At 45.7% G+C, this 12,474-nt stretch overlaps 1 protein-coding gene across 1 annotated transcript in view; it reads left to right on the forward strand.

Moving 5' to 3' along the window:
• Window positions 1-230: 230 nt before the first annotated feature.
• jazf1a (JAZF zinc finger 1a) overlaps window positions 231-12,474 on the forward strand; it is a 30,212-nt gene continuing 17,968 nt past the window's right edge. Inside the window, exon 1 of the mRNA XM_079828821.1 lies at window positions 231-456. Within this exon, the coding sequence (XP_079684947.1) occupies window positions 342-456 (115 nt within the window). The 5' untranslated portion in view covers window positions 231-341. The remainder of the gene's footprint in view (window positions 457-12,474) is intronic.

Raw genomic sequence — 12,474 nt, forward strand, 5'->3', positions numbered from 1 at the left:
ATTGAGCCATGTCCAACTGGGTAGCAAAAGATGCACTGAAATAACCAATAATATAGGTGCTTATGTGGCCCTTCTCAGTCAAGCATTCCTGGTCTTTCTCCGCTCAGGTGAACAAGCAGCATGTTTGTTTCGCCGGTGCCTCCTCCTCTTTTGCTCCTCCGTCATGCTGCTTTGCCCCCCATCCCCCTCCCATTGGCTGCCAGCCGTCTAAACAGCTCCAGCTGCAATCACCGCCGCCGCTGCTGCTGCAACGAGCTGCCGGCTATTTGATCACCCCCATCCTGCACAGCCTCTGCCTCCGCCGGTCTGCAAGCTCACGGACCTCTGACAACACATTCATTATGACGGGCGTCGCGGCTGCCTCCTTCTTCTCCAACGTTTGCCGGTTTGGCGGATGCGGGCTGCACTTCGAGTCCCTGGGCGAGCTCATCGTTCACATCGAAGACAACCACATCGGTGAGTAGCGCTCCGGTTTCGGCCTGCTGTCCCGCTAACCAGTCGCTCTCAAGCGGCGAGCATTTGGCTGGGTTGTATGCAGTGACGCGCTAATTCACTTGCACGAACTCGCTGCAAATTTAATAACATTAGCATTGACTCGGTTTAATTAAGAGTCGATAAATAGTCATAAGCAGGTTTCAGCGACGGGTGCCCAGTTACCAGACGCTGTGTTTATATCTAGGCCTGTATGTACGTGTGGCAAGCTGTTTTAATATTTATGCTTAAAATAACTAACGTTACCTTATTTTGTTGTCAGCAGTCTTAGTAATTTTAGAGTTGTCAGCAGTGTAATTCATTTTAGGGTTTTCAATAGTAACTACTAATATATAGCCTACGAAGAATTATAAAAAAAATCTGTTTCCCAAATGTATAGATTGGCTACTAGTACTTATGCCAGAAGTGAACATGCATAGAACAGTTTCTAATATCTGTTCCAGATTTCTAGTGTAACCCCTTCTGTTCGAATGACCCGCTCCAAGCAGGTCTCGAAGCTGGGTCCGCCGGCATGAGAGTCGGACGCTCTAACAAGGAGGCTAAAGGCTGCAACCTCTAGCATCAGTCACTAGAGCATCTCTTGAGATCAGAGGAGTGAGGTTTACTCGCACAGCAACTACTAGCTGGCCTCTGTTACACTCCCCCCCCCTAAACCTCACTCTCACCCGGGTCACGGCACCAATGTAACCCCTCCTGTTTGAACCGCCCGCTCCAAGTGGGACTCGAACGCGGGTCCGCCGGCATGAGAGTCGGATGCTCTAACAAGGAGACTAAAGGCTGCATCCTCTAGCGTCAGTCGCTAGAGCGTCTCTTGAGATCAGAGGAGTGAGGTTTACTCGCACAGCAACTACTAGCTGGCCTCTGTTACACTAGTACTAATTAAATAGACACTAGTAACTATGTATTACGCTGAAATACTCTGTATTCCAGCTAAATAGTTGCTGGTAGCCTACTCATTCCTAGAAATGGTATACAATATTGAAAATATAAATAAAAGGAATGTTAATATTTAACCACAGCTTCTAATAGAATTTAATAGTAAAGTTTTGCGGTTTGTTACCAATACCATGGAATAGATACAGTTGACCATTGGGGTGATGACTAGTAGCAACAGAATAAGAATGTATGTAACACTTGTAGTAATATTGTAATAATCACTAGGGTAATTAAACAGATCACTATTGGAATAATAAAACTATGGACCTGTACATAAAATATACATAAATGAATAAGCCTGTCGGCTGTCGCGATAATCAATATATAAACGTATTTTTTGTGAAGTGATGTATTGCCCATTATGTTTACATAAAAATTAATGTCACCAACATTTTGCAGATGGCGCTGCCTCAGTTATCTAATCTGTTCGCCTTGGTAACACTTTATTTTACTGTTACGTAGTTACTATAGTAATAACTATAAATGATGCATAGTTACATCCAACTAACCCTAACCCTATAGAAAGTACACATAGTTAATATTACTCAGTACTTAATTTATAATTACAGTGTAACAAAGACCTTAAAATAAAGGGTAACCCTCTCCTTTATATACAGAGTAGACATCAACAGGTGAAAAGAAGCCGTAATTCGAGGCGTTATATTGTTTTCCTGACAGCTACAGACAGTTTGGAAGAATGTCCAAATGCACTCTGTTTACAAGCTGCACTGTTCTGGTGTAAAATTAAACGTGACTGCGTGAAATAACACATGCTCACAGCTAACGCTAAGGCCATTTCACACGGCATGGCAGTCACAAGTGTCTAGTTCATTTGCATTCCACTGCACTGTTTTTCCATTGGTTTTCTATATAAAGTGCTCTAGACGGACGTGTTTGACCGTTGCGTTTGCTTCTTTTGCAGGATCTTGGGCAAGACAGCGTTATTAGCATACAGCAATTTAAAAATTAAACATTTGAAAAACACGCCTCTAGAAAAGGGAGGAGGCATCTGTGCCTTTGTTTATATAGACATCTGACTACTAAGTAGGGTTTGTGTTTTTCAGCAATAGTGTGAACTCGTATACTGAAAAAATCTGTTGATGGAAAATCTCCATACAAGTGTTTGTGCATTTGCAAGTGTGTTTTTTTCTCTCTACTTGTTACTTTTAAAAAGACTTGCATTATTATGCAGTTATATTATGATTATAAATTAAGTGGCATAAAATGGTCTTAAAATATTGTTTTTGGCAGATATTTTTGGGACAATATAGTGCCCAACAAAAAGTTGTTATTGTGACAGGCCTATAAATGTATACTAGTGACTAGGGATGTAACGGTACACAAAACTGACGGTTCGGTATGTACCTCGGTTTTGAATTCACGGTTCGGTACGGGTTCGGTACAGCAGTTTTACAAAATTGCTTTTTATTTATTTGTATTAAACAGTGGTTTACTGGAAAAAATTGTCTGTCCTTAAATTAATTCAATTATAACTAAAAGTTTTTAAAAGATAATGCTGTAAACTATATAGGGAGCCCTTACTTGCACATTACTATAATATTAAATACTATAATATTAAAGGCACATTACTATAATATTAAAAACAACAGAGCGTCTCGGTTACGTTGGTAACCCTCATTCCCTGAAGGAGGGAACGGAGACGCCACGTCGGAGTACCGACGAATAGGAATCTCGCTCGCGAGAGCCAATCTACTTCAAGTGTAACTAAACGAGCCAATGCACGTTGGCATGCAATGATTGCACCAGGTGCTCATGCCACGCAGCGCGGGTATAAATGAGACACAGGTGTTTGCATCAATTCAGCATTTTGCTTCGCAGCCGAGTAGGTAGACTGGCACCCCAGCAGAGTACAGAGGACATGGCGACGGGACATAGCGTCTCCGTTCCCTCCTTCAGGGAATGAGGGTTACATACGTAACCGAGACGTTCCCATTCAATCCACATCGGAGTACCGACGAATAGGAATCCCTACCAAAGTGCCATGGGCTCTGCCCCCCTCCAGTGCCCTGTGTGAGCCACCTGAGCTCTCTTACCTGATGAGACGGGGCTCACACCGGGAAGTCCATCACAGCTGTTCCGCATGACCCGCTCAGTGACTTATTGGATAACACTGGGAAAGTATGCCCTAGTGGAAGGGAACGCTGCTGAGCCCACATTGTACCCCGCTGAGCCGTAGCCTGCAAAAGAGAGAGGGGGCTCAGTCCCACTAACGGGGAGGCACTCCCAAGGGAAAGACACGGGCTTCCAGTAGGAGTGACCGTGGAAAAATATATGGGATCCCCACAGGGTCACTCATATAACCCCAGCCCAATACTGATTCTTAAGGATTCAGCGGCAAGGGGCCTGATGCCAGACGCTCCGCCACGTCCGGAACCGAGGGTGATGGAGGACTCACAGAGTTTGCTTCTGGAGAATATAAGCGCCGTAGCGCAGCAAGCCGACAAGAGCCAGGGCCAATCAGTGCTTCTACCGTTTTAAGTGAGAACACAGGAGGAAACCGGCTCTACACGTAGGCTATAGAATCTAGCGAACGTGTTGGATGTCGCTCAGCCCGCAGCTCTACAGATGTCTGACAGCGAGGCGCCACGTGCCAGCACCCAGGAGGATGCACACTTCTAGTAGAGTGTGTTCGCACCCCAAGCGGACAGGGCACACCTTGTGCTTGGTAAGCCAAGGTGATGGCATCCACTATCGAGTGGGCTATCCTCTGCTTGGAGACAGCCTTTCCATTCTGCTGGCCTCCGTGACAGACAAAGAGCTGATCTGAGGTCCTGAAGCTTTGAGTTCTATCTACGTAGATCCGCAGCAACATATAGACCTTGAGGGTGGAGGGCGACAGCCAACGGTCCAACCCTTGCTGCAGGAAGAAAAGCACAGACGCGATCGAACATCTTCGGGGGTTTTCTCGGCGAGAAGAACACCACTCAACAAACAGGTTCACTTCAGGGCATAAACCTGTCTTGTAGAAGGTGCTAATGCCGAAGTGATGGTGTTAACTACTGTAATGTTGGTTCGGCTGTGGGGGTGTGGGAAGGAAGAAGACGGGGTCGGCTTGACTGGGACTGCACTCAATTTATTACTCAGAATCATTACAAACATAAAGCACGCACGAGGGCGTTCAGAACAATCAAAATACTCAATATTGCACTCAGTTTCAGTTTCTCAAGAATCTTCCACGCTCTGTCAGGCAGGCAGTCCCAGTCCAGATCTCTCTCTCTCTCTCTCTCTCTCTCTCTCTCTCTCTCTCTCTCTCTCTCTCTCTCTCTCTCTCTGCACTTGACCTATTTACTCACCGCTCGTCTCCTCGCTCTCTCTCTCCCGCTACAGACTTCGCAAAACCACGCCCCCTCCGCCACAACTACCTCCTGTGGTAAGTCACCTAGTACCTCCGTGTCCCATCCAGGGCCCAGACATGAAGCTTCCACAGGTCTGGACGCGGGTGCCACAGGGTGCCCCGTCTCTGAGTCAGAAGGTCCTTCCTCAGAGGAATCGGCCAAGGAGGGGCTGTTGCGAGGAGCATAAGTTTTGGGAACCAGGTCCGGTTGGGCCAGTACGGCGCTACCAACAGGACCTGCTCCTCCTCCTCCCTGACCTTGCACAGTGCCTGTGCAAGTAGGCTCATTGGGGGAAACGCATATTTGCGCAGGCCCTGGGGCCAGCTGAGCGCAAGTGCATCTGTGCAGAGTGTACCCTCGGTGCACTCGGCAGTGGGACGTTTCTGGTGAGGCAAACAGGTTGACCTGTGCCGCCCCAAACTGTCTCCAAATCAGCTGGACCACCTGGGGGTGGAGTCGTCACTCCCCTGGGAGCGCAGCTCGTGAAAAAAGCCCGTCGGCCACACGGTTTCGCACACCAGGGACATGAATGGCCCAAAGCGACCTCAGACACTTCAGTCTCTGAAAATGTTTGAGGCGCACTGTCCGTTTGACCGAATCCAACTCCATACCGAGAAAAGAGATCCTCTGCACAGGGGCGAGTTTGCTCTTTTCCCATTTGACCCAAAGACCCAACTGGCTGAGGTGTCTGAGCACCAGGTCCCTGTGTTCGGGCGAACTGAATCGCATAGCCGAGCCTGATGGTACAAATGAGCCAGCAAGACGCACTGGGGAGACCGTACAAGCGGGACCAAAGGGACCACCGGCGTACCCACCGTGAGGCAGCAAGGTGGAATGCAGGTACTGGGCTGGGGCGGCTGTCTCGTGGAGGCGGCCCGCAGCGGGGTGTGAGTGTGCTGTGCACGAGTGGGCAGAGGGTACGTGAGACCGCTGGCGAAGGAGGAGGATGAGTGTGGTCCGGCGTTAGACCGTCCACAGCTCTCCAAACCCCCTTGGGACCCAGAGATAGGAGGAACTGCTCTTTTTTTTCTTTTTTGAGAATTTGGGTACCACTGGTTGTGACACCCAGCGGCAGAACAGAATTTCGTCTAAAAATATTTTCTGCCCTGCTCATCTCCAGGTCGCCCGTCTCAGAGGGTATGTTTCACCGACCGCTTAAACAGCACCAGAGACAGGTGGGGTCTTCTTCCTGTGACGGACACAGTAGAGCAGGCTGTGCCAAAGTTTTTTTTTTCGCAGGGGACGAAGCCTTTGGCGACAAGCAGACTGAGGGGCGGCCCACAAGGCACTCTGATGGTACGTCGGGGGAAGCTCTTGATTGCCTCAACCTGCTACCGACTGCGAAGAACTGCTGGGCCCAGTTCTCAACAGTGTTGCCCAAAAAGCCACCTTATGGGATTGGAGTATCGAGAAAGTGTATTTTGATGACCACTCGCACCTCCAGGAGGCGTTTCTGGACCACTGAGGTGGACATCGTCTGGCCGAGGGCCTGCGACGTGACTTTGATCATGGTTAGTCAACATGCGCGGCTCTACCTCAACTCAGAATTACCCTCGTGCATTAAGAGTGCAGGGTGGAGGGTACTGTTGAGGGTAGTGAGAGAGGAAAAACTTTGGCGTTCCATATCCAAAGTAGTGCCATACTGCCAAGTTTTCCATGCACATATGGAAATGATCCCGGAAAGCATGGCTGTTAACTCTGAATCTGATTCAGCAAAGCACACACAATTACATTGGCCTAGCATCATCCTCATTCCCAGCCCTCTCTCCGATGCAGCGATTGACATCTCATCCTCAGCTCGAGCCCAGAATGAAATGCTAGGTTCCCCATAAGAAGGGCCAGCAATTCCATCCAGAAGCTGCACATCTTGCAGTGCGCTAGAGGGGGAGGGGTCCTAGGCCTAGGGGGTTGGTTCCCCGAAGGAGAAGTCCTCCCATCCTCAGGTCAACCCAGCTATTTCACTAAAGTAGACCTCTTCTGTTGCCAGTGAGGGCGCTACAACGAGAAATAGGCAAGGGGACCGCGCACCTAGAGCGCCGAGCGAGTTCTGGGTTTCCGTGACAACCGGAGCTGCAGCCCAGCAGCTCAATGGCACACGACACGCAGAGAAGCGAGAGGTCCGTCCGGGTTTCCTCGGGGGCAACTCTCGCTGATCTCCGTGGTCTCCCAGAGTGTCGAGCAGACCCTTTTACACACGAGCGGCGGCTGGCCAACAACAAAGGGGACTCAAGCTTCCCGGAGAAAGATGAGTCGCGACCGGCGTGCCGACGTGGTCATGTTCTCATTAGAAAACGTGAACCACCCACGAACGCCGTCTCAGCATGCATATGCCCAGACATGTGAAACAGTGTTCGTGGCCGTCAGTGAGGACAGGAAACAACCGCATCCAGAAACACACAGATAGAATGTCATCTTTAAAAAGACACAAGCTCTATCTGTGTAGCTCTTCTAGGGAAACTGCTCTCCGCGGTGCTAAAGCACACAGGGGAATAGTCGTGGTGACACAGACAGGGAAAAGTGCAGCCTGTCTCTCATAGAATGCGATCTCTTACCAGCCGTGAAAACGGCTTTTCAGCGCTCTTAACAGTGCACCGAACCAGTTGTGAGAACAGCCTTTTGTTTTTGCTCAATAAAACAAAATAGAAAAAGAAAGAGAGAAAATCGACCCTGCTGCAGTGCCGTCACTCCAACACCAGACAAGGAGAGGTCCACCGAAGAGCTTGACTCGTTATAATGTTAACACGCTTTGTAGAGAGTGATTTCAGGACAAACCATCAACCACTTGGCTCTGAAGCAAAATGCTAATTTGATGCAAACATCTATGTCTCATTTATACCCGCGCTGCGTGGCATGAGCACCTGGTGCAATCATTGCAGGCAATGTGCATTGGCTCGTTTAGTTATACTCAAAGTAGACTGGCTCTCGTGAGCGATAAGGTTGGGCATCGTTTTGATTTGAACGATTCTGATTCCGATTCTTACTTTCAATTTCGGTTATTTTCAAGTCTCGATTCCGATTTTTTGAGGGGTGGAGGCAAAACATGTCACAGGCTCATTTCACAGAGGACATTTTTATTTTGATTCAATAATGAGTTTTAGTTTTGGGACTTTCTCCGCTGGCATTTTCCCCTGCTTTGCTGCAAAGGTGAATGGAGTTTCACACCAAGTCTCCACCGGTTTAGCAATAGCATTAGCAGCAGTCATATTAGGACTGCTACTAGCGTGGGCAATTTGCGTAAAGCTACATTTATCTACAAGGGGGAAAACAAATATTTCAGTAACGTTGTTGTTCACCACAATTAGCAATTTGGTCAAGGGCTTTATTACACTACAATCACTTACCTGATTGTGACGAGGTAACGTTAAAGGGATAACGTTAGTTCACCCTGAAATGAAAATAAAGCCATCTTTTACTCCCCCTGCTGTTGTTCAAATGCGCGTGGTCCTGTGTGTGCGCACTCCAAACCGTCAGTAGCTTCATGCAATGTTGTCATGACAACCGGTACACAACATTCACTTCAGGAGGTTTTATTATTAGTATTATTTCTTATCATATACAGTACGTTATAGAAAAGACGAGAGCCGCGTTTGTTTCTATTGAGCCTGATTTCTCAAAATAGTGCGTGTGTGTGCTTATCCTGGGTGCCATGACAACAGTGCGAGTTATAGTAGGCATGAGCGCCGGCGCCTGCTGACGGCTCTGAGTGCACACACACAGGAACGCGCAAGTAACAGCCGAGCTCAGTATTTTGACTGAATAATACGGTTTCTTTCTCGCAAAACCTTATAGTATGCCTCTGAACACTTTTCATATATGTTGTGCGTCTCACTGTATCATTGCGTGATACATTTGTATATTTTTGTAATTCGTTAGCCTGGTTGCTATTCACTGCCATGATAGGAAGGAGCGCGTGCAGAACTATTTTTAAAATGTCTCATACATTGTATGCAAACATGTAAACTTCACATAAGGCAGTTTTTGCATTAACTTCTAAATCTAATAATAAAATCATTTATACACAGTGGCTGTCATTTTCATAACAGATTTATTTAAACATACATTAAATAAATAGGTTAAGTAGAGTTAATATAGGCTGTATATATTTAGCGAAAGAGATAAAGGTCCTGTTCTTCGTGATCCCATTTTTCAAACTTTAGTTAGTGTGTAATGTTGCTGTTAGAGCATAAATAATACCTGTAAAATTATAAAGCTCAAAGTTCAATGCCAAGCGAGATATTTTATTTAACAGAAGTTCCCTTTCAAAGCCTACAGCGAAACGGCCGGTTTGGACTACATCCTGCTTTAATGACGTCAGTAGAACAGTTTGTTGACTAACCTCCGCCCACCAGAGTGCGCAAAAAAGGGGGCGTGGTCTTGTTGCTCTCCCACGTGGAGAAGAGGAAGTGTTGCGTTTGTAGCGGTTTGTAGAGTGTGTTTGTCGCCATGTCATCGAGACGCTGTTATTTTCATACCGGAGTCAAATCACCTTTGTTTGGCCTTCAGGGACGCTGTACTTTGAGCACATGCATCTCCCCGTTATGGTAAGAGGCGTGACCTTTCCGGGCAACGTGCGCTAATCTGCTGTCGAATCACAACACGGGAACCGCTGGCACAATCAGAACTCGTTACTTATTTCTGAAGGAGGGACTTAAAGGTCCCATGGCATGGCATTTTTCTACTATTTTATAATGTTTCCTGAGGTGTACTTATATTGTTAGTATGATTTTTACATCATAAAATGTCATAATTTAGAAATAAAAGGCATTTTTTCAATACTGATGTTTGCCCTGTGGCTGAATGCCCTGTTTCAAGAGGCGTGTCTGCTGTGAGACTTCAGTAAAGACGCCCACTGTTGTAATTGGCTGACATCTTTGCATTTGAAATGAGCGGAGGGGGCGTGGTTTTAACGAGGTCTACCAGGCACGAGCAGGCACGAGCTGCTGCCAGAGAGATGGATGGACCGGAGTTCACTTCACATCAGTTCTCAGCACGTCTCAGTTCAGTGAACTGTTGTAGTTACTAGAATATACTTCAGGTTATTCGTTTATTTCTAGTCGGAGGGGCTGTCAGTCATGTCAGAAAGTTAGTAACTTTAGTAAATTATGGATCAGCGCTGACTCGAGACGCGAACCCTTTAGAACGATTCAGTCCGATTTGGTGAACTGATTCGGTTCACTAAAAAGAACCGGTTCAAAAGAAAGATTCGTTCGCGAACCGGACATCACTAATGTATCAGAGACGGAGCGATTGCTAACAAAGTTATTTATAGTAACTACTGATTTGTGAGAGAGCTCAGCGCAAGTTTATTGTGTTTGTATCTGAGAGTTCTGAATAAACACGAGTCCCAGTCACACCGAGTCCGTCTTCATCATTATTCTACCAACTTTATAACACATGCAATGTAAGTTACCATTACAGCTGTCGAGATGAACGAGTTACGAGTAAGTGTTGATTATAGCATTATTTTTAGATATGTTCCAATCATATGAAAAGCGTCAGTGACGCGCATTGAGTAGACAGCGCAAACAAAGACACAACAGCAGTAATCGAATGTAATCCAGTTTATTGTGGAGAAAGCTGCCTAGCCAGGATATGCTCACGCTTACCCCCCTTCTGCTTAATCTCGTGCCGCGTAAGGCGCCTCCGCTGTGGGCCAGATGCAGTACTGGGGGTCGGGATGTTGAAGGCCGATCGGTCAGTGCAGCCCGAGCTTCGACGTGCGTGAGGTTTATCTCTAAAGAGATGTGAGTCTGCTGATGTTGCGCAGAAACGACTGTATGCACATTTTAGAACAGATAGACACGACGAGGACGTACAAAACACTGACTCACAAGATAGAAAACACGAAAACACCGTTCTGTCGGGAGAGAGAGAAGCCGCAGTGTGTGCACGAATAATAAATAATTAGCTACACATAAGAAATCACTGATCACAGATCAGAAGGAACTGAAAAAAGACTTCTGTTTTCATTTGTACATCCAAACACTGAGAAACTACCAGCATTCACTTGCTCACAAGCCATGATTTCTCGAGCCTTTGCATGGGCGTGCCAGAATCTCTGGGCGGAGGAAAGGGAGGTAACCGTTCCTGTTTGGACGTCAAAACAGGAGACTTCAGGATTGGCTAGTCTGGCCTGTCATTTTCTCAAAGGCAGAGAAAGACAGCCAGAACTCGGTTTACACCGATCAACATTTCTATCCACTTGGGGACAATATTCAGGCTAGGGGAACTCATATTAATGTTGAAATACCTCATAAAATGAAAATTTCATGCCATGGGACCTTTAATAGAATAAGGAAATCCTCAAGCCTTTTTTAGGACAGTGAAAACAGCGGTATACAGATAAGTAAATTGTGTGAAAAATACTGTTTTTTTTACACGCGAAACATGAACACATGTTATATTGCACACTGTAAACACAATCAAAGCTTCAAAAAAACAGGAAAAACGGGACCTTTAATTTATCTAGTGAACTAACAGCCTTTGGACACTGAATGACTTCTGAGGTAAATGTAATGCTACGTGACATTGTTTACAATATTTGTTTTAATATTGACGTCTTTCCGCGGTTGAAACACTGAGCAATTACACAAAATATGATACGTTTGTTTCAGTTAGGGCTGAACGATTAATCGAAATCGACCGCAATCGCGATTTGGCTTATGTGCGATAATGAAAGCGCAAAGGCTGCGATTTTAATAAAATAAATAAATGCGCAGCGTGTTAGTGAAGAGCAGCTCTGTGATCAGTAGTAAACGCTGCTCCGTCTGAAAGCACTGTGAGTTTGAGTCGCTTATAACGTGCGTTTGAAAAAACAACTGTTACGAACCCCGTATTAAATGTGCTCGTTAGAAAAGGGGAACGCAACATAAAAGGACACGCAAGACCAAAGAAAGCATTTTTATCATTTATTACGTCTCACAGGTGTCGCATCAGGCAACTGGGAGGACGATTTCCAACCCCAACAAAATAAACAAACTAATTAACAAACACACAAAACGAACAACAAAAGAAACACAGAAAAAAGATACTCAAACACACAGCTTCAGCTACCAGCCAGACGGTCGAACCCAAGCAAACTACTCATAATAAGACTATTAATAATCCCAATAATAATAATCAATAATCAAGATAATAATGTTGTTGATAGTAGAGCTTGGATCGTAACACAACACGCGTCAAACATCTTCACGAACTAGTAATGCAAAGCGTTCATAAACCTGTTGTCCAACAAAATACGTTTAATAACCTGTTTTAACTCACTTCATATCATCAGTCGAGTATTTGTGAGCTTTTGTGGCTTCTTATCACAGAATGAGGCAGACAATGTATTATTCTATAGTATTCAATACAGTGATAAAGTCTATGTCAATCAGTACTGCTTTATTATAATGAAAATACCCAAGAAGGCTTGAAGAACTCAAATACACCTTGTTACATCTTTATGCAGTCGTGTTTATTGTCTTCATGTTTAATCAGTCAAAGCGTTTCGATCTTCTTTTATTCAGCCTGCAGCGCTAGCTTCACATAAGGGATTTCCTGAAAACTATTACTTCTTCTGAGGCAAATGTGGAGTTTCTGCTCGAGGGTGCCCTCTGGCTTCAGTATGAATTGAAATCTTGGTAGAAAATAAGAAAAATAATACTTCTCTCTAAATAAATGTATATGACAATCCATATGTTTTTCTTCA

This window comes from Gobio gobio, assembly GCF_949357685.1.
Source record: "Gobio gobio genome assembly, chromosome: 11".
NCBI classification, from domain to species: Eukaryota; Metazoa; Chordata; class Actinopteri; order Cypriniformes; family Gobionidae; genus Gobio; species Gobio gobio.